Genomic DNA, 21,070 nt, shown 5'->3' on the forward strand with positions numbered 1-21,070 from the left:
CTCTCTCGCTCTCTCTTTCTTCTCGCAACGCTTGAGCACCTTATACACCATCTAAATAACTTCTACCGCCGACCATTCAGCTCCTTGAAAGGCGCCCCCAACCTACGGATCAACGAGGTGGCCTGCGACGACCAGGCTTTCTGGATCCTTGGTGGCGTGGTGATTGACTACGGACGTCTGACCTTGCCCTACCGGCATCCTATTTGGGTGGGCTCTGGGAATCCTGTAGTGGCGACGGAACTCCCAAACCTGGTGTCTGCCCCCTCATGGCCGTCGGGGGCGCGCTGGCCGGCGATCCGCGTCTGGATGCCGTCCTGAGCGCCACGTACCTTACAGCCTCGAGGCGCTTCTCTTCAAAGAAGCGACTGCGCTCGCGCTCCCTCTCAATGTTAGCTCGTCTCTCGCCATACTCCTCGGCCGCCTCGCTCAGAAGCCGACTCTTCTCCGCGTCCGTCCGGATTCGCCGTTCAGCCTTGGCGCTGGCCTCGTCCAGCTTGCGCGCCGTCGATGAGGAAACACGTTGGAGGGGTACGTCTTCCGGGCGAGGCCGGGACGAGTCGCCCCAGAAGCACCGGAAGGTGACTTTGGTCTGACTTGTATCGGCAGGCGTTCCCCAAACAACAATCTCGTCGCCATCGTAGATGGGTATCCAGTTGCGAGCTGCACCGGTGGGGTTCTTGCAGTCGTGCGACGGAAGACCGTAGCCGTTGAGGAGAACGCCGTTGGTGGCTTTTGTCGAGAGATAAAATGTATAGCCAGCCCCGGTGTCGTTCTTGTCCCAAGGCTGTTCCCGTCGCCACCTGTTGGGGTCAAAGCCATCCTTCCACAAGACGATCTTGGCTGCGTATTTTGGAACTCTTATCTCCGTCTTTGGATCATATATAATCATGTTCTCCGGTCCTCTGCCCCAAGACATGACGATTTCATTAACTGGGACAGAGATTCCAGAAACGACCGATCCAGGCGATGACTCGAGAACAGCAACGGCTCGCTTCGTCCTCGTCCTCTCCTCCTGTATCGGAACGATGATGTTTTGGGTTTCTGGAGGCAAGGTATCTGGAAGCGAATCCTCTTCCGCCGGGGGTGCCGTGGCAGGAATGTCCCACTCAGCTCCGTCCAAAACCTTTCTATCGTCCCGCTTCAGCATTGTCTTTGTGTCGTTGATGGTTGACGCTTCGTTGACGTGCAGCGCCGGCAGGCCGTTGCTTGGAGGGAAGTACTTGAAAGCCAATTCCCACAGGGGCGACTGGCCAGGCTCGAACTTTTCGCCCCGTGATTGAGCTGCTCGGTCGAACATGTCATATTGGAGCTGGGTCATCTCGGGATATCTCAGATGCCAGCTGGCGAGGTTGCTTCCCCAGAAGCCAATCTTGTTGTAAGGCTTGTCGATTTGACGCCCGGATTCGAGTCTCTTGATTTGTGGCACTGAAGCAAGAAGCTTGTACTCCTCTATCTCTTGGTCCACCAGGGCATCAAGATTCCCTTCAGACTTTAGGCGTTTGAAGGCTGGCTTCTCCCGAGGTCTTGGTTCGAACTCATCGCTTGTGTCGACAGATGACGGCTTCCTTTTGCTGGCGGTGTAGAATGTGCCGTTTACCTGCGAAGTTGCTGCAGATTTCATCTGGAAATCAGCCTCCGTAGCACCGAGGCTCTGCGAAGCGACATTCCTGACCAAGCTTTGCAGTTGATCCACGGACTGACCTTCGGCAGCAGAGACGGATAGTCTTGCCCCACTACTGGGATGCTTCTGTCCGATAATGGTCGAGACGTCTCCCGAGTCATAGCTGTCCCGAATCTCCGTCTCCAGGCTTTCACCGCTAATAATACTCGACTCGCCCAGGTTGAGGCGGTCCTCTGGTATTACCCCGGAACTTCCAACAGCCGACACATTGACTTCCCCGAACAATTTCGGCTGAGCTCCTTGCCCAGGAGGCCCGAACGTGCCGTTCTCCTTTTCGGAATCCTCCTCTATGAAGTCGTCTACAATGTCGTCGTCGACTACATCCTCGAATTGTGGTTCCTCGTCAGCCAGCGTGCGGGATTGTCCGTCTTGCAAGCTGAGCTGTGAGGCGTTGATCTGGAGCTCCTCTTCCTCATCCGTAATTTCATCAAATGACTGGTCGATGCTTGGCTGCGACTTGACTCGGAAAGCCCCCAGCCATGGATGGGACTGCAAGTCCTTGACCGTCGCACGGCATTCCGGTCGCTTCTCCAGCATCAGACGAAGAAACTCGATGCCGTCCTGAGAAATGTTGGCCCTCACTAGCGGCGTCGTGTTAAGTTGCTGCGTCATGATGGTGTGAAGCAACTCCGAGTGGCTCACACCGTTCTTAACGGGGTACGGCGGATAGCCAGTGAGGGCGTAGAACAAAACTCCACCAAGCGACCAGACGTCGACGACATGGTCATATCTTTGCCCTACAGCAGCGCGCTTGACCCTGTTGCGCGGGTGCCGACGCCCTTGATCATCGTATTCAGCGTACTCCGAGTATACTTCTGGTGCGCAGTAGAGCAGTGTGCCGCAGAAGGTCCGCAAAAAAGTTTGCTCGTTGTCCACCATTTTCGAGAGCCCAAAGTCGGTCAGCTTCACATCGAATGGGGACAGTGAGTGAATCAGAATGTTGTCGGGCTTGACATCTCTGTGGGTGATGTGATTCTCGTGCAAGTGTGCCAAAGCGCTGAGCAGTTGAGATGCCATCTGCTTCACAGATTTCTCTTGTAAGGGCCCCCTGGTGCTGATGAGCTTCCCCAAGTCGCCGCCGCCAACGAACTCCATAATGATGATAAATAGACGGTTTTCCCAGTCGAAGTGCTCGATGTATCGAACAATGTTTGGCTGTTCACGGTCAGTGATCTGCAGGTACGGGCAAGATGGAGGGAAGCGCAGCCTACATGTTCAAGCCTCTGCATGATTTTCATCTCATTTTCCACCTTCTGGTCCATAACCCCGTTCTTGATGAATCTACGCTTGTCGAGCTCTTTGGCAGCATAGGGGTTGCCGTCAAATTTGGAGGTGACCTTGTATACTACGGCAAATGCTCCCTTACCAATCGTATTGATGCGGTTGTACTTGCCGGATCCATCCCATTCCCTCGAGAACCTCTCTGTATTGCTCTGGGTCGGTCCGGATGGCAACGCTATCCTCCGCGGCACGGCATTTTGCTGTCTTCTAGGTGCGTTGAAGAGGTCGACGTGACCGCCTGGACCAGGGGTGATGGTCTCATTTTGCTTTTGACGCAAGCGCTCCATATTGTCAAAGTATTCCTCCAATTTTGAGATGTACGCGCGATCATATTCGCCCTGCCTCTTGGGTAACCTAACCAAAAACTCGAGGTCGTGAGCCTCATGATGCATTAGAATCTTGACCTTGGAGCCGTGACTAAGGACCCTCCTCGTGTCGCATTTCTCGTTTGGAGCCTTGGACTTGGCGCGCAGCAGGGTGCCGTCGACGAAGGTGCCGTTCGTGGACTGGTCCTCGAGCATGACGACTCCGTACGAGTTGACGTAGATGCGAAAGTGGACATTGCTCAAGCGCTTCATCGGGTCGTTGGCAAAACATATGTCGCAGCGAGTGACGTTGCGGCCAAACAGAAACCCATTGAGGGGATCCTTCGTTTGAGCTGACAACCTCAGGATCACGGCATATTCGGAATTCGGAGGTGTCAGCTGGAACTGGTCGGCCCTGTCTTCCTGCTCGTAGTCAGGCTCCACAGCGTCTGCCTCTGCTCGCACTATGATATGAGGCGAATGTTCCCTGGCGATACGATGGATCTCTCGGCGGGCGAAATCGGAGTGTGGGTAGAGCAAGCAGATGATGTCGGAGATGTCCTCATCTGAGAAGCCCGAGTTCTGCTTGCCTATGCGCCTGGGATCGAGGACATTCTGGGTAGCTGGAAAAGCAAATGGTTAGCGTCTGGTCGCAAGCACAAGACAAGAGGAAGCATCAAGTAGCCGACGCTCACGAATGCGTACCTTGGGTCGGCTGCGACCCATCACCCTCCATTGGGACCAGCTTGCGAACGAAAAGGCTCCTGAGGCTCGTCTAGGCTGCCGTCGCGACCGCAGACCGGGGACAGGCGGCCTGGCGTAAAGGGTTAATCGGAAAAGTCCAGTGCGAGGAAAAGGCGCGGCTGGACTGAAGTGGCGGATAATGCATTTATTAATGTTGGCTAAGGAAAGAAGTGGTGATGCTTTCGAGAGCCCTAGATGCGCATACAAGGTCTAGTGATGTTTGCTTTTTCGTCGGGGGCTTTTCCTTAGGCGCTACAGGCTTCGTGTGGGAGGACGTGGACTCGAAGTCGGACTCGGTGGCCGGTCGCCTTGTCTCTCGATCGGCGGGGTATTGTTCCGTGTCGTGTTTGCGTCGTTCGCCAGAGATTCTTGAAATTGGAGGCCAAGGATGGAGCGAGCGAGCTGACGAGCGAACGTTACTTTGCGCAGGATACTGTGGATGGTTGGTGGTGGAGGGGTTGTCTCCGCCGTCACCCAGCAACGTCCTTTATAAATCAAGACTGCTGCAAGGACGTCATGCCAGCAAACAGCAAGACACGAGAAGACCTCGAATGATGGATAGCAGGTATCAGGCAGGGGACAGACCAAACACGCACACGCGGGAACAAGATGCATCAATCGACGCGATTGCCTCGCGGTTGACGTGACCGTGGCAGAAATGGTCAACGACAAGTCAGATGACGGCGTCTGGACGCGAAGGCGTGGGCGTGGTGGGCGTGTGGGCACTCAAGGTCGGCCTCGAGAGCGAAATGTCTCTCTTTTTGCGCGGGTGCGACGAGCCACTGGCTGTCAGCCGTCTGAGACTCGGCGGGTCGTCCAGTGTCCACGAGGCAGCCTGCTCAGAACCCAAACTCCGCTGAACCAGAATGCCACAGAGAGGCGAAGAAGGCACTAGCCCCCCGTATATCAGGTAGCTGGCAGGACTAGACAGGCACCGTGCACCAATAGATGCCCAGCTCTGAGGTGCCCAGCCATGCCTGCCAGCCACTCAGTGGCGACTCGCAACCCCCTGAGAACCGGAAGCCAGGGTCCTAGACTTTCTTCTCGGCAGAAGAGCTTGACGAGCACACAGACACAACAGGGTCCTCGTCATGGTTCCCTGCCCGATGCCTGAACTTGATTGAGCTGGCGGCGGCAGACCTCCTAGGTTGATACCCCGTCCCATAATTGCAGACCAGTCCAAGCTGGTTCGAGGCTATCCTGCTGGTCTCGGTCGTGACGTGTGAACGACAACGGTCCATCGTCGACTGCCTAGGCGAGGGATAAACACTGCAAATGATCGACCGAGAAGAAGGCAGCAGTGCGTCCGTGCAAGAATCATATCTACCTCCCTAGAACCGTCGGTAGAGCAAACAAAGTAGCAATCACACACCAGGCAGGCAATCAAGTTAATCAATGCATTCTTGTCATATGTATTCGGCCGTCTCTACTGATCGTTATGCTACTTGCCAGCCATGCTATTGTACTCTGACTCTACTCGTTTGACAAAAGAAAAACCTAGATGCTTATCCAGTCTCTCTAGAAACCAATACATCAGCCAACTTGCCTGTGGCTGTCATCCCCCCCAAACGCCTTCCGTGGGACTCTCCTCCCGCTATGATAATACACATTTTTTTTTGTGGTTAAGGCTGGTGTGGTAGTGCCTTGTCCCTGGTATCAACTGGGGTGTTTCATTAATCTCCTCCATCATCGTTCCATATATGTGAGACCAGTTAAAAAGCCTGGCCCTGGTACTGTGCCTGGTAGGGTTGTCTGCCGCCCTGCTGAGGTCCGGGAGAGTAGGCTCCCTGAGGCATGAATCTTGGGTCCATCATCTGGGGTCCAGGCGATTGGCGTCCCTGGCGCATAGCCATTGGGTTGGCATAGGTGGCTCCCTGGGGATAGCTGGCTCCTTGACTAAAGCCATTGCTTTGTGCGTAGCCACCCTGCTGTCCATAGCCAAAGTTTTGAGCAGGAGCACCGTAGACGTTCGGCTGTCCACGAGGGGGTCCCATCTGTCCGCGAGACATGTTGCTTTGAGCGTACATGCCCTGCTGCGGTGACATGGGAGACATAGGAGACATGGGAGACATGATTTGCTGCTGCTGGGCGTACATCTGCTGTTGATAAGCCTGCTGTTGCTGCTGCTGCTGTTGCACCTGTTGCTGCTGTTGTCTCTGGAGCTGATGCTGGTAGGCCATTGCCTGCTGCTGCTGCCGCTGGTTGATAGCCTGCTGCACCGCCTGCGTGTTCATGCCTTGCTTCGCCTGCATTCTCTCGCGCTCACGAGCCTGGATGGCTCCTACCAGTCCGGCTCCTTGTCCCTGGTTGGCGTTTCTGTTTCCGGCCATGCTGATAAGAGGCGATCCAGTCATGCGGGCCACGTGCTCTTGCTCGCGCGCAGAGAGGTGAGAGGGGCCCTCGGCAGAGTTCGTCATGTCGAGAACGGCGTTGGCACCACGAGAGCCAGGTCGCTGAAGAAGATCCGCGGAACTGCTGCGTGAGTGGCGAGCCAATCTCTCGGCAGAAGTGTTCTGGGTCATCGAGGGCGTTGGCGTCATCGATCGCATAGTAAGAATATTGCCAGACGGGGTGCGGCCGTGGCCGTACATGGGAGTAGTCGCCTGAGCAGCGCGCTGCTGGACAAACTGCTCGGCACTGATGCCCTGACCAGCCTGACCAGTTCCGACGGTAGCAGCACCAGGTTGCCAAGCGACCTTTCTCATGGTGTCCTCGGACTCCTGGCGGTTGTGTCCGCCCTCAGGCGGAGGTGACTTCAGAGCGGGTGAGAAGGGTCTCTGAGGTCCAGGAATTCCTTGCGGGTTCATCGGGGTAGGAGTCTTGTTTCTGGCTGGCTGGTTGGCGCCGTAGTTGAGAGTAGGGCCAAAGTTGACCTCGGGAATGTTGAACCTTTCGCTTCCAGAGTCAGAATCGGCACCGCCCACTGTCTTCAAAACACCAACACGGGGTCTCTCGAAAGACTTTTGGGAATGCTGGGTTTCACTCGACTTGCGGCTGGCGTAGTCCGGGCTGACATTGGATGCGTTGTCGTCGTAGTAGCTGCTGTCACTTTGCATCGTCGGCTTTCTGCGAATCTGCTGCTCGGGTACGGGGTGGTGGCGAGGGCTATCGTTGTATCGGATTTGGGAGAAGGCAGCTTGATCGATGATGTTGTTTCCCCAGCTGCCACCGCTGGACGCCGAGACCGGGGTCTCTTGTGGGCTTCTCAGGCTGTCTGAGCGAGCTGGAAGTGGCTTTCGCTGGAATGCATTTGCCGTGTTGAGCGGGGGCAGGGTGCGATGCTGGGGCGGGGGAGGTCCCATCATGCCCCGGTTCCTCATCTCAGGCGTCGGAACCCGACCGTCACCACCGATCGGAGGGGTTCTCGTTCCCTCGGGGCGAGAGAAGTTTGGCTGAGGTCGACCTTCAACTGGGCTTCTCATCTGCTCGATGCTTCTCATCTGTTGAGGGCCTCTAATACCGGGGCCAGGGGGAGGCCTCGCATCGTAAGGGGGAATGGGGGACTGCTGACCCTCGACGGGGCTTCGAAGCTGCTCCGTACTTCTCATTTGCTGGGGGCCTCTCATGTCTTGGGGAGGACGCATGTCGGGAGGGGGTCTCGCATCAGGGGCGCCACGGGATTGAGGGTTGGGGGGCAGAGGACCGCGAGGGTGAGGGCTAGGAGGGCCGAACGAGTGCTGAGCAAGGGGAGATCGAGAACGCTTCTGGTTCATGGGTGGGATAGGGGGCGGCAGCGAGTCCGCAGGAGGGGGAGTGTTGTGGGTTAGAGCTTCACCAGTGAAGATGTTGTCAGCAGATCCTCCCACATTATTGGCGGCATGAGTTTGTACCAATGGGTTGGGTCCTGCAGCGTCCTCTCCACTTCTGCGCTCAGAAGAACTCTCCGAACGATCATCAGGGGGAGTAGCGAATCCTCCAGCCTTGGCCAGCTGGGACAAGGTCGTGTTGGACAAGCGACTAGTAGCTCTGCGAAGATCAGGTGAGTGGTACGGCTTGCCTGCAGGCTTGGACTGAGGTCCGTAGTTGAAAGCAGGAGGAGCTGCAACAGGCTCGGGAGACTCCATGGAGCGGACATTGTTCTCCAAGTCCCTCACAGGGGTGCTGCGAGCTGTGTCGTCATCGGAACTCTGGGTGCCTGAGCGGAGGATACCCTTAACTGGGGTCGGGCCACGGGCAGGTGAGTTGTTGTAGGAATTGCTGTAGGAGCTGTCGTAGCCTCTGTCCTCGTTGCGAGGGGGTGCATGACCCAGCAGATGGGGGTCTGAGGAGTTGCGTGCGTGGTTCGCCTTGTTCAGACCCAGACCAGCCAATGCAGGAGGTGGGCGGGAAGTGGTGACAGGTGCAGTCTCTGAACGGTTGGGAGCACCCAAAGACATGGATCGGGATGAACGGTTTGAGATGGCGTCATCAGCAAAGCCAACTCTGGGTTTGGCTGGAACAGGGCTTGACGTTCCATTGCCAAAGCTGAGGCGGTTGCTTCTCTTGCTACCGCTCCTTTGTCTGGTGCCTCCAGCCTCATCCACAGCATTCATTCGCTTACCAGTCAGCTCCTTGAGTTGCTTTCTCCATTCACGCTCAGACCAAGACGAGCTTCCTTCCGTCAGAATCAGTCCAGAAACATCCAGAATTTCGAGATAGCCGTATCTTCGGTGCTTGGGCATGGCGAACATGAGTGATCTGGGGTCCAGAACACTGGCAACCAGTCTGCCGGGGCGGCCGTAGAGGGCGAAGGTGTCCCAGGTCGGGAAGAGGAAACGCAGCAGCATCTCGAAGCCGCTGACTGCAGGGTGGGTTTCGGGCATAATAAACACGAAGCCCTCGGTCGAGGAAGGCGGTTCGGAGTGGATGGTGATATTGCCCTCGATCTTGAGTAGGGTGGATGCGTCAATCAGCGACTTGGCCTGCGGGTAGATGGCGTATGATGAATAGGCATCGGTAATCGTCGCTATCGGTCGAGCCTTCTTCTGCTTCTTACCATCCTTCTTGGTGTCGTAGAACTTGATACTTCCCTTGAGAACCGGAGTAGAACGGTCGTAAGGCGACTTCTTGCGCATCTCCTTCTGTGCCTTCTGGTACTCCTTCTCGTCGGGTGGAGAAATGACACACCAGCAGCGTCTCCAGGGGACTCCTGCACCGAATCGCACGCGAACCCACTCTTCAGTCTTGAACCTGGATCTGTCCATAATGAGATTGATGTTGTTGAGCGACTTGCCCTTGCCGGCAATAAGGGCGCCGGTGTAAGCCTCCTGCAAGGTGGAGTGCTCGAAAATGGCGAGTCTGATTCCGGCGGTCCATTGAATTAGTGAGTGGTGGGAGTTGAAGTGCAGCAAATAGCGGTTTCTGCCGGCAGTTGAGATGCTGAGAATGTTCTGCAGCGGCTGTTCGTCATTCGATCGTGTTGGTAGGGATTCGATCTGTTCGCCAAGGGAAAGATTAAATTAGCACTCGGTCCCCCGCCGTCACATCTCCCGACTGCCCTCCCGAGGGTCTGGGCGCGATCCCCAAAAAGTCAACAATCGTCACTGGCGACTCACCATCTTAATTGACGCATCCGTCAGGTTGATGAATTTTGGCAGGATCTCACCATCCTCCCCGGCGGCGTCCAGCTCTGCAGCGTCCCATAGCGACAGAACGGTGCCGACGAGCTGCGCGAAGCACTCCGTCCAGGTGCGGTCCGCATTGGGCTTGCCCTCTGTGAATCTGTGTCAGAAATAAATTCGTCCGATGTGCCTCGAATCTTTGCTTTGACAGCTGCAGGGTATGCAGGGAAAAATAAATAAACCAAAACTCTCATGTGAGAAGGGGCGAGAGAGTGAGTGAGCAAGACCAAAAAGATGAAAGCAAAAATAAAAAATACGCACGAGTGTTTTGATCGTCCAACTTCAGAAAGTAGCCCTCCTGATACAGCTTGTTCGCGTGGCTGTTCAGGAAAGTGAAGATGGGCTGCAGCTCCGGGATGGTGTCTTCGTTGATGTCCATGAGGGGCGGCTGGTATGGCATTACCATCGAAAGTGGGCGGGAGGAGCTGCGTTGACGGCCTCGTGGGCTGTTGATGGGAGAGTCGTTTACAGAAGTATTTGTATGTGCGGGAGACGAGGCATATTCGTGCGCGCCGGCAGGTGGTGGTCGCGAAGGCGAAGGAGGTGTTGCGGGACGGTTGGTGAAGCTGGCGGGGGGTTCGGGGAAGGGCTCTGTTTTTGATTGTGGTGGTGTTGAGTGGTGCTTGTTGTACGGAGGAAAGGGCGTCGAGTCGTGGGGAGGCGACGAATTTGGAGTTGGTTGATTCTTACTGGCGTCCCTCGGTGTGCCACCAACGGAAAATTGGGACATGAAGGACAGGACTGTGCCCGAAGCAGACTTGGTCAGCATAATGCGCGCCTAACTACGAACTCCTAACAGCAACACCGCTGGATAAAAGAGTAATATTATCGCCTGACGCCCAAGTAATTGGCCAGGACCGGCGAACGGGGTGCCGATGTGAGGGGGGTCTCGCGAGGGAGAGGAGCAGGAGCGTGGACGTGGACCGGGCCCGTGGACGACGCGGGAGGGGGAAGGGGCCACCCACTGGGCAGCAAAGCAAAGGGGAAGGGACGACGATGGGCGGGAAGGGGGGTACGGAGTACGACGCATACGCAGACGCAGCGCGTACTAGGGTAGCTAGGTAAGGCAGGCGAGGTAAGGCGGGCAGGCCAGGCACTATGCGACTGCAGCGCGATTGCGCACTGCGGGTAGGGGTGGGCGGTGCTTGGTGCGCTCTGGGCGGCGCGGCGGCGCTGCGCTGTGAGGTGAGAGTACGAATAGAGTGCGGACGGACGAGAAGGGACACCAAAGCAATCAACAATGGAGACACCAAAGATGGGGGCTAAAGGATGGTGGTGACGGGGGACGGGGGGGCAGTGACAGCGACGGGTAGGGATGGCTGATGGAGATGAATGGGTAGCACGGGAAGGGATAAGGTGGGATGGGGATAGTGATTGCAGATTGCGACGGGGATGACGGTGATCCAGGACCAGCTGAGCTGAACCACGCTGCCTGCTCTGCTCTGCTCTGCTCTGCTCTGCTCTGCTCTGCTCTGCCGATGAAGGAACACTTGTGAGGGTAATGAGGCAGGTGTAAGAAGGCCGGGCCAGGGTGTTATTGATATTAGTTGGACGCAAGTGTGTGAAAAGGTAATAGCGCGTGCGTGAATGTGTGTATGCGAGCGTCTGTGGTGCTGATGCCAATGATGCGCAGAGGACGGGACGGGATATTAGGATTGGGATGCACGTCGAGGCACGCATGCCAGGAGCCAGCCGGGAAGTTGGAACAGCCTCCTACGACAAGCCCGGCGCGCATGTTGCGCGACGAGTGAGACAAGCGGCAGCCAGACCTGGTGATGGCAAGACATGGAAAGGGAAGGGGAACGGCTTGGGGACAACTGGGAATGCGATGAGGGAGCACGAACCTCGATTACGGCCCATCTTTGCGGTGGCCTACGCAATGCAGCTGGCGCTCTCCCGCCAAGCCAGCAACCATGCAACTAAATTACTGAGAGACAGCAACCTGTCTTGGGTTGTTCCTCGGGTCCTGGACGAGACGCAAAAACGCCAATCGTGAGTGTCGAGTCGAGCGAGCGCACGGCGAGGAATGAGTATGGAGACTCCAATATGCGGCGGCGACGGGGGGGGAGACTGTCGTCGGTTGTACGTATTCGTAGCAGAACCCGGTCGGGGCGATATGCGATGCTGCCCGTGTGTTCCGACTCGGCGTCGAGGTACGAACAGACGGGTAGTAATTACCTGAGGGGGATAATGTAGAGGTGGTGAGTGAGTATGATGCGAGGCGGGCAGGGTCGGCGCGCGTGTGTGCAAGGTGGGTTTAATAACGTTGTGGGAACGAATCGAGGCTGTTCCAGCTTCGGAGCAAAGGCGAAACGTGAGGAGATATTAGTCCTAGACTTCGTACATGGACGTCGTCGATGGGTGTCGTCGTCGTCGTCTTTCGTCTTCAATGTCGTCGCAGGGCAGTGGCCGGTAGGGGTATCGAGTAGGGTCAGTAATTAAGTGCACCTCTGATAGCGGATGCGGCGGTGCAAATGGTGAGGTAAGAGCACGTAGGTCGACGGGGGGTGTAAGGTAGGGTTCCCCAAAGCAGAGAGACAGGAGCAGAGCAAAGCAGAGCAGAGCTGAGAGCAGAGCAGACGTGATCCACGAGCAAGGCAAGGGAAAATAAGGGAAGAGTGGAAAGGAAAAGGAAGACGAAGAGCAAAGATGATGTATGAACCTGGCTGGAAACCCGCGTGAGGACGTGTCAAAAAGACGAGGCGTACCGCGGAGTATTATGCAACAAGAATTACCTTACCTTTCCATGGGAAACACCGCCTTCCTCTGACTGCGGTGACTTACTTCCAGACCTTGCCTCTCCTTGCCTCTTTCCTTGCCTGTCTGTGCCTGATTGACTGACGGACTGACTGGCCTTGCTTGCGGGCAGTCCAGTCCAGTCCAGTCCAGTCCCATCCCGTCTTGCCTCGCGTTACCGGGCCTTGCTCGACTCCAGCTGCGGCAGGAAGGTCGCAGCAGTAGCAGCACCCGACCTAGGTCACCACCTCCCGTCGACACCGACACCACCACCCACCTCACCACAAGTACCTACTGCATAGTACTCACCAAGGAAGACGTCGGTGCGGCGGCGGGTTGCGGACAGCGGCTGGCAGGTTATCCGTGGTCCCAAGACCCAATCGTTGCTGCTATGCGACTAGGGGCACAGACGCCGGCCGGGGCGTGGATGCTGAGGTACCCTTGGCTAAAGATGGCAAGGCGGCCCCCGGAACTAGAGCCGACGACGTAATGGCGTTATGCGGAGCTACTTAGTAGGTGCCTTCAACACCTTCCACACGCCGTGCCATGATAATGATGTTGATGATTCTGCCGACTCGCTGTTGGCGGCTGCTAGTTTCCCGACAAGCGCCGCACTAAACCAACACTTCTTTTTTGACGTGTCTTTTCAACCACCTCGTTTTCCGCGTTTGCTATCGATCGATATTTGCTTTTGCCTTGGACCTTCTCGTGTTTGTCCATCGACCCAAGTAAGGTGTTCTATCTGACTGCGTTGTGTCCCTCGCGAGTCTCGTCCTTCTGTTCAATGTCTCTTGACGGATATGAATCGACACAAACAACCCCTGTAAGCCGACTTTGCTAACCACCGGGCCCTTTCCTTTCCTTTCACACCGTACCTTTTCCAACTGCAAGGGGATGGAGACCTCTTATGCGCCGATTTTATCCTCCATTGAGAAAAGAGGCGGGGAGGGGGACACAAGCAGGAGCCAGAAAAAGCCCGCCCCGACGAGATGCGTCGATATGGCCGGATGCCAATGGTTCACCTTACGGATGAGCCGGACGATGCGCATGCAGCACGTCAAGGTTCCTACCACCTTGCTTTCCGCCTTTGGTTCTCGCTGCGTTGGGAGGACCCAAGCCCTTGGCTGCCAAGACGAGCCAGTCTACGGGCTCTGCGGGACTGCTGTACATACGGCCTGGAATCGTTTATCCCCCCTCCCCTTCTGACCGATCATTGAATCCGCCGCAGCCTCTCTGTGTGTTTTTTTTTTTTTTTTTTTTGGGCTTGACTCCTCTTGTTTCTACGGATCCCTGTCTGTTCTCGCTCAAGATCTACCTCAAGGGTCAGGGAGTTGCCCTGATGAGCGAGTTGTTGCGAAATAATGCGGCGGCGTGAATATGAAATGTGGCGGATATACTAAAAGCGCCAACTTGCAGAAACGAACGGCGCAGACCAACTGAGTCTGTTTCTCTGGCGCTACCTCGCACAGAAAGGACTGGCCCGCAGTTGCAGTTGAGCTCCAGAGCTGTGCGGACAATGTACCTCTTCTGCCCCTCGTAGGCAAAGGTTGGACAGGGGTGCTGGTGGATGGACGCGCAACGCTGGCCGCCCCTCCCAACAACTTAACAAGACTCAAGAGATCGGGTGGATGAGGCGATCGCTAGCTGAGCAGCAGGTATGTAGGCCGACCGGAGGACTGCAGAATGACAAGACGAAAAAAACGCGAGGTCGGTGTCGGCTGTGGCTGGATCGTCCTCGCGCCGTACCCAGTCGCTCCAGTTTCCGCCGGGTACGTGCGAGTGAGACTTGGGTACTAGTCGCAGGCTAGAGAATCTGACAGCGCAGATGCCGGCGTAATTCGTAATTCGTAACGGAGGGAAAGCGCCGGACGGATACAGATATCTCGGCTTGGCCCTGCTAGAGTATCTCGATTTCGCGGTTCCCAAGTTTGCTGTTTGCAACCTCAAAGACGAACTCTTTGACTCGTCTTCTCAGCTTTGGCATCCCCCAGTATTCTTCTTACGAGAAACAGGCATCTCATCGCACGAAGTTGGAAAGGGTCTGAAAGATGGATGCGCCTCTTGTCACGCCTCAGTGCCAGCCGGGTCGGGTGCCCCTGGGCCACACCCCGTGGCCGGTGGACGAACTTGGGACGGATTAAGGTACACCTGACGCCCTATGTTCCAGGCCATTCTGCAGAGGAAGGCTAGAGGCTGGGGAACCGAAGAGGACGGGAGACGCAATCTGATTAGGGAGGCGGTCGAAGAAAGAAATGGGCATTTCAGACTTCTATGTCTTCGTTCTTTTTCGTCGTCCGCACTCATGCTGGTCCTCCGTGTCACACATTCTCTCCTCTCCTATTCTCGCAGCGCCGCAGCCAGCGCCTCTTCAGTTTTGGCTTTCCACAATGAATTGAAAAAGCCCGTCCCCCAGGTCTGCCAAGGAATATCTATTGACCAGCAGAAACTCCGTGCATCCCGCCGCAAAGAAAAAAACAACAACAACATCATCTCATGGGTGTTTGGAGAGTGAGCTCGACCTCGTCCAATAAACGGGGTCTGGGCTACTACTATTAACCGCACTTGGCCAGTGACCCTCAGAGTGGCTGTGCAGTAAAAAGGTGACGACGAAGTGTGCCTCCTCCTCACCTTTCCGCATGTGGTGTGCGATGTCTGCCCGTATCGGATGCCGTGATTTACGATCGGAGGCCTCGGGGTTTACTTTTGTCGATTCCCGTCCTCCGCCTACCTTCCTTTAGTTCAATGTTCGGTCTCGGTATTGCCTCCCCCCGTTGATCCCTTGCGGTGGATGTCTGTCGCATATCAGCCTCCGCCAGTCTCACCGTCCGGCTCATTAAACCAAAAGACGGAAGGGTTGAGCCGCAAAGTCCGCAAGTGATCACTGCAAGGAAGGGAGACTCGAACAATCGACACTCGAATAAAATTGTCCCAAGTCAAAAGGGGAAGGGAAGGGATGGAAGCTGGGCTCTGGTCGCCCGTCTGTTGTCTTACAAGCTCTTCCATGCAACCTGGAAACAAACGCAAACACTAAAAAGTGTGTTCGAACTTCCAAAGGGAGGCTCTATGTACTCTAAAGAACGCCCCGGCTTCGTTTGCGCGTCGTTGACTAAACCTCGCGTTTCGATACATTACTTCTCGTCTTCCTTGGAGCTTTAAGCCGTTTCCCCAAGTTACAAGCCGGATGGTACGAATCAAACACGCCGCAGCGTCGCAGTGCTTTCCGCCTGTTTGACGAACCACATGCGGTGGCAGCCACCCCAAAGTCTGACTTGCCTCCGTTCCGTCCGATGTGGTGCAGCCAGCATCCATCCCATCACCGACGCACGCTTGGTCACAGGCGGCGGTCATCAACTCAACTACGTACTTTGATGTGCATGACCATGGAAGTTCTGTGTCCCCTTCCCCGTTCCAAGACACCTCGACACCCTCTCACTTGGAACTGCACTCACTCACCTTCACACTCCTCCCTGCCACTCACCCACGCGCTCTAAATCGGTGCAATAACGAGAAGGTCGTGCTCACGGAACTTCGTCTATTCCATGCGTTCTGCCTTATGCAAGAGCTGCACGTACCCGTTCAACATCGTCTCCTCGAAACGCCCAGCGACCCAGTGAACAACGTTGCTGTTAATTGGAAGCTGGGTCCATGAAGGAAACTCAGTGCCGACTTGGCTCTTGGGCGATCTGTTAGCCCTCCCGTTCAGGGTGCTGAGAACCCCGGTCCTGTACGAATAGTCCAAGATGCTGTATTGCAGACCATGCCCGTGACTGCGCAATGGGCGTACTTTGTTGGTGCCAAACAGCGAAGTCGCTGCCAAACCCTTGTATACACGTATCTCCGTGAACATGATGGCATGATTTCTGACTTTGCAAGTTCACTCACATCCAATGCTCGCCTGCCTCATTCGGATGTTGGGGCTGGGGCGGTAGAGGGTGACCCAAGACAAGACGAGGGGCCGTTGGCGCCGGTCCCCTGGTCGTCGTCTTGTGTCTTCTCCGCAGAGTGCCCTCCATTTGCTGGGAGGGAGCGCTGCCGCCGTTAGAACACTGCCTCGCGGGTTTTTGCAGAGCCCAGTGCATTCTGAGGAGATCTGCCGTCAGCATTGTGTCCGATTTGAAACCCACCTGGCCGGGTTTTCTCTCCCCGTCACTTGCAAGCCCTTCAGAATGAAGCGCTGCGTTGTTTTACTGCCCAGTGCATCACACACCGCAGGTCAACGACATCAGACGGGGGAGGTTTTTGACGAACTTCATGTCAGTGCCGTCGCCGTCACCGCTCTCGGACTGTGAACCACCGCCAGTCTGTCACCGCTGCAGCAAAGGCCAGCCTCCAGAGCTCAGGGATGCCGTCGCCCCAGCCCAAACTTATCCGAAAACGCGGACGTGAAAAAAAGAAATTGACTTAAAGGGTCCATATGACGGGCCTGTATCCTGCATGCGTCAATACCTCCTGCCCCCCTCTCTGGCCGGCCCCATTCCCATGCAGTACGAGCAGGGGTTGTCCCGCCGGGGACAGTCACTTTTCACGACACGTCTGCCGCGGCGTTGGAGGTGGCTGGGTCCGCTGTTGTTAGTAAGAAGCGTGGAGCCAGAAGCATCGTTGGCATGGCTTGATCCTAGGCATGAATGGCTTCTCATTGCCATGTGTTCCAGTGAGAAACTGGTTGGCGGTTGTCAATCGGCCATTACGACCAAATTGCAAAGGTCCAGAATATCTCAGCGTCTTTCTGGACCCTTCAGGAAAGCGGTTCCCGCCCGCTCTCTGCCATCCGCTCGCCGAGAAGGCCGGGCCCGTAATCAGTACGAACCGAAGTACGATTATTCCAATCAAGTCGGAAACCGAACAGGGCGATAGTGGGATACGAAATCCCCAGCCTCGAATTATGTTGTGCCACTCCGGACCTGGATGGATTGGAGCGTTGTAACGTCCGGGGTCGCGGTGCTGTCGGGCGCTTTCCACTCCAAGGGTCCGGTTCGTCTGCATCAGCGACTTGCCTATTGCCGAAGGACGGATAGCCTCTGGCCAAATTGCGCGGTTAAAACTGGGCATCCGGTGACAAGAACAATGCGATTGTGTGTTGTTGGCGCATGGCTCCCGCCCCCAACCACGCTTCCCGACAGCGGCTCAGGCGGACCTAGTTGATTACCTCCTGTTGTGAGTTCGTCACGACACCAGTCCGCCCCAAGGCGCTGTCATTCGCCCCTTGGGTTTAAAGCATCCGTTCCACTCGCGAAGAATGGAAGAGAGGTTCGGGACTCGGTCTCTGCCGCTGACGTAAGGTGGATGAATGATTGGCGACGGCCTCGAGGAATGTCAATTAGACATGGCCTGGCTGACGGGAGGGACGGCTGGCTGGTGGTTCGTGGCACTTCGATCTCGACGCGCGTTCTCCGTCCTCCAACAGCAATGCCGGGACAATAAAACTGAGCTTGTTGTCATTGCAGAGACGGTGAAGGTGCGAGTCCAGCGATGGACGCTGAGCCACCTGTCGCTCGAGCGTGTTACGTCATGTCCGTGGACGGGGTCCTGAGCACCCCTGCTGAGCTGGCGTCAAGTCGTTCACAACCCATGTGTGGAGGCGCGAACCAACGTGGTGGTACGCCTGGCGTGAAATATCCGAGATGGAAGGACTAACAACTCAAATTGGCTGGCCGCCATCATGATCCGCGGCATCTGCGCTGGCTGTCTGGTTTCGTGAGTCACAATGGCCTCGCTGCTTGATTGTGTGCTTGCAAAGTGGACAAGACCGAAGATCAGAAGCAGACCAAAGCCGCATGGTTCGTCGGAAAGCAGGTAATGAGTGCGCTGCGTTCCCTGATGTCTGTGCTGCAAGGGTTTATTGTTAGAAAAAGATCGGCGCCTGTTGACGAGCCCAGGTCTGGTTCCGGGCTTCCATGTCATGTCAGCCTCATCCAGTTCCTCTCGCTTCATGTTGTGGCCAGGCTTTCTCCTGGCGATCAACACGGCCGGAGTCAACGGTCAGGTCAGCCGGCTGGCTGCTGGCTTGGGTCATCTCAGCCCTCCAGCTCGTTTTGGTTGAACGACATGAGAGTGTGACGCAGGCTGAGGTCCGGTGGCCGGCAGTCGGGGTGTTTATTTTAGCTATGTTGCAGCCGCAGAGGCTGCAGAAAAGCGGCGGCGGCCACAACCGGCCAGCCTTTGTCGATCTCGACCGACGATCGCCCGGTAGACGTTTTGTTTGGCTGAACCAAAGTTCTACGTTTAGACGGAGCAATGACAACCGACGGCTTGTTTTCGGTGGAGAAGGTCTGGCAGATGCAAAAGTTTTTATCGATCCAGGCACACCAGGGAGGTAATACTTCAGAGCGGAAAGACCGAGATGTCGATGGGGTCCAGAGGAGCAGAACAACCAGGGATTGTAAAAAATCGCCAGATCGGCATGTTCGGTCTTAATGAAGGGATGGCGATTTTTGCAGGTGGTTGCATTGGTTGCCACATATTCGCAATGCTAGCTTGCTTGGTTGCAGAATTTTCAGTCAGAATTTTTTCGTCAACAAAAAATTTCGCGCTGTTAGTCGGTGGAGGATATTGTTGGCGAGAGAAACGTGTTTGTGATTATGCGGTCTGGAAGACAAGGAAGTCCCAGAGAATGGGCATTGTTTGGAGAAAAGATGTGGCTCCCATCGACTCGCTGGAGGAGCTGTGAGGTGTCTGTTGGCCAGCTCTTTACTCGTCGGCGTTAGGTCGCTAAGGTAGCTAGGAAATGTAGGCTCGGTCGACTGATTGGATGGATGGAAGCCCAAGTACAGCCAGAGCGGCCAAACATCGCTGCCCATTAGCTAAGTTGTACGTACCCGGACCGCTGGAGCTCGAGTTGCATCGCTGAAATGCGCCAACCAGACGCGCATGCACGTGTACACCCAATTTAACCCCCGGTTCGGAGAGCCCCCAACCAACGCAACGACCCCGGCCATGCCCACCACCCAGCGGCACCTCTCCAGCGCCAAAGATAACGGCTCCAGGCCCAACTATCCAGGAGAGTTGCGATCCAACATCGCAAAAGGCGCCTGATCTGCCTCATAGTGGGAATGAGGAGGCTACCTGGGCCCTTGTCGGCGACGAAACCCTTCACAGCGCGGCCGCCGAGGGTGCCTCGAACTTCTCCAAGCCCTCGAAGCGCACCATGGCCGCACCCGACTCTCGTTAACACTTCGCTCCGTCCTCTGTCGACCTCGACGCCGCTTGCGAACGATGCCCATCAGCAGAATCAACCACCGCAACCCTTCCGCTTCGAGACCGGTGTGTCGCTCTTCGCGAAGAGAGCTCCGAGGCCCTTTCCGCCGCCCTTCCTGTCTCCTCCGTCCGGCTCCTTCTCCGACCCCCTCAGCACCCACCACCGAAGCCGTGATCGGCGCGCGAGAGTCGACGGACAGATCATTCTTGGACAGACAAACGGTGACGATGCCGTCTTCGCGAGCGACAACTTCATATGTGCGAACGATGGCGTAGGCGCTTGGTCGACCCGCCCGAGGGGTCACGCAGGGTAGGTTATGGTGCCTCTTTGCCGATACAACAGCTGACCCTAGCTCAGGCTGTGGTCGCGCTTGATTCTTCACTACTGGGCAACCGCCGTACAGCAAGACGCTGCGAATCACGGTTCCGAAGGAGGAGCTTTCACCCCTAACCCGGTGGCATATCTCCAGACGGCATACGAGCAGACGCTGAGAGCGACATCGGACCCGAATGACTGGCAAGGAACAACAACTGCGAGCGGGGCGCTACTGCATTATAAGACACTGGATGGTAGCAAGCCAGTCCCCCAGGTGTATGTGACCAACCTGGGTGACTGTCAAGTCATGATTCTGCGGCCGCGGCATGAGAAGGTTGTCTACAAGACAAAGGAGCAGTGGCACTGGTTCGATTGCCCTCGGCAACTTGGGACGAACAGCCCCGATACACCGGAGAAGAATGCTGTCATGGATGTGGTGGAGATCCAAGAGGGCGACGTGGTTCTTGCCATGTCCGACGGTGTCATCGACAACCTCTGGGAGCACGAGATCATCGACAGCATTCAGAACAGCATACAACGCTGGGAAAATGGAGAGGCCGGAGCGGACAGAGTGGAGGGCGACCGCACAGGCGGCGCGAACGGAGGCATGAAGCTTGCTGCTGAGGAGCTGGTGGCTGCTGCAAAGAAGATTGCGACCGACCCATTCGCCGAAAGCCCCTTCATGGAGCACGCGATCGAGGAGGGCCTGCCAACCGAAGGAGGTGAGTTACCCCCGAGCATTGTTCCGTGCTCCCAGCGCCTAATTGACAACCATAGGCAAACTAGACGACATCAGCGTCGTCGCCGCGCTGGTCAGGAGACACGAAGCATGAGAGCAAGGACGGTACTACGAAACGAGCGCATCTGGGAATAGAGCTGCATGGGGAATGCTTCGCAAGGGCAAATTCACAATAATTTGGCATATGCCCTGTCTGGGGGTTGAATGACAGCGGGCTTCTTGGGGAAATTCGGCGTTTTTCGGCTTTCTGAGTTTAGTTGCATCGGATAATTACCATCACCAAATGGAATAAAGTTCACACATGTCAAAAACCAAAGACCCAATCTACGATGTTTGCCGATGTGGACGTCCGTTGCTGTGCTTGGTTCGCGCGCAATACACCGGATGCTGGGAGTCGGTGGGGTAAACCTTAGTCGGCGGGCATACTTGGGTTCGAGCTGGGTCCTATCTTATCGCTTATCTTATCATATCCCG

The 21,070-nt window shown here is 56.1% G+C and overlaps 3 protein-coding genes across 3 annotated transcripts; 1 reads left to right on the forward strand and 2 right to left on the reverse strand.

The window, feature by feature from the left end:
• Positions 1–199: 199 nt before the first annotated feature.
• COL26b_004342 (uncharacterized protein) lies at positions 200–4,003 on the reverse strand (the record flags this gene model as incomplete). Its single annotated transcript, XM_053177220.1, has 3 exons — positions 200–2,836; positions 2,893–3,890; positions 3,973–4,003. The coding sequence occupies 3 exons, from the start codon at positions 4,001–4,003 to the stop codon at positions 200–202; spliced, it is 3,666 nt and encodes a 1,221-aa protein (XP_053038816.1).
• A 1,720-nt stretch (positions 4,004–5,723) lies between these two features.
• COL26b_004343 (uncharacterized protein) lies at positions 5,724–9,990 on the reverse strand (the record flags this gene model as incomplete). The annotated part of the gene is made up of 3 exons (XM_053177221.1): positions 5,724–9,380; positions 9,546–9,703; positions 9,873–9,990. 3 exons carry the CDS (start codon positions 9,988–9,990, stop codon positions 5,724–5,726), a joined length of 3,933 nt encoding a protein of 1,310 aa, XP_053038817.1.
• A 9,818-nt stretch (positions 9,991–19,808) lies between these two features.
• On the forward strand, positions 19,809–20,690 carry COL26b_004344 (uncharacterized protein; the record flags this gene model as incomplete). Its single annotated transcript, XM_053177222.1, has 3 exons — positions 19,809–19,813; positions 19,900–20,579; positions 20,635–20,690. 3 exons carry the CDS (start codon positions 19,809–19,811, stop codon positions 20,688–20,690), a joined length of 741 nt encoding a protein of 246 aa, XP_053038818.1.
• Between the last annotated feature and the right edge of the window lie 380 nt (positions 20,691–21,070).

Source organism: Colletotrichum chrysophilum (assembly GCF_026319265.1).
Source record: "Colletotrichum chrysophilum strain AFK26 chromosome Unknown scaffold_26, whole genome shotgun sequence".
NCBI lineage: Eukaryota > Fungi > Ascomycota > Sordariomycetes > Glomerellales > Glomerellaceae > Colletotrichum > Colletotrichum chrysophilum.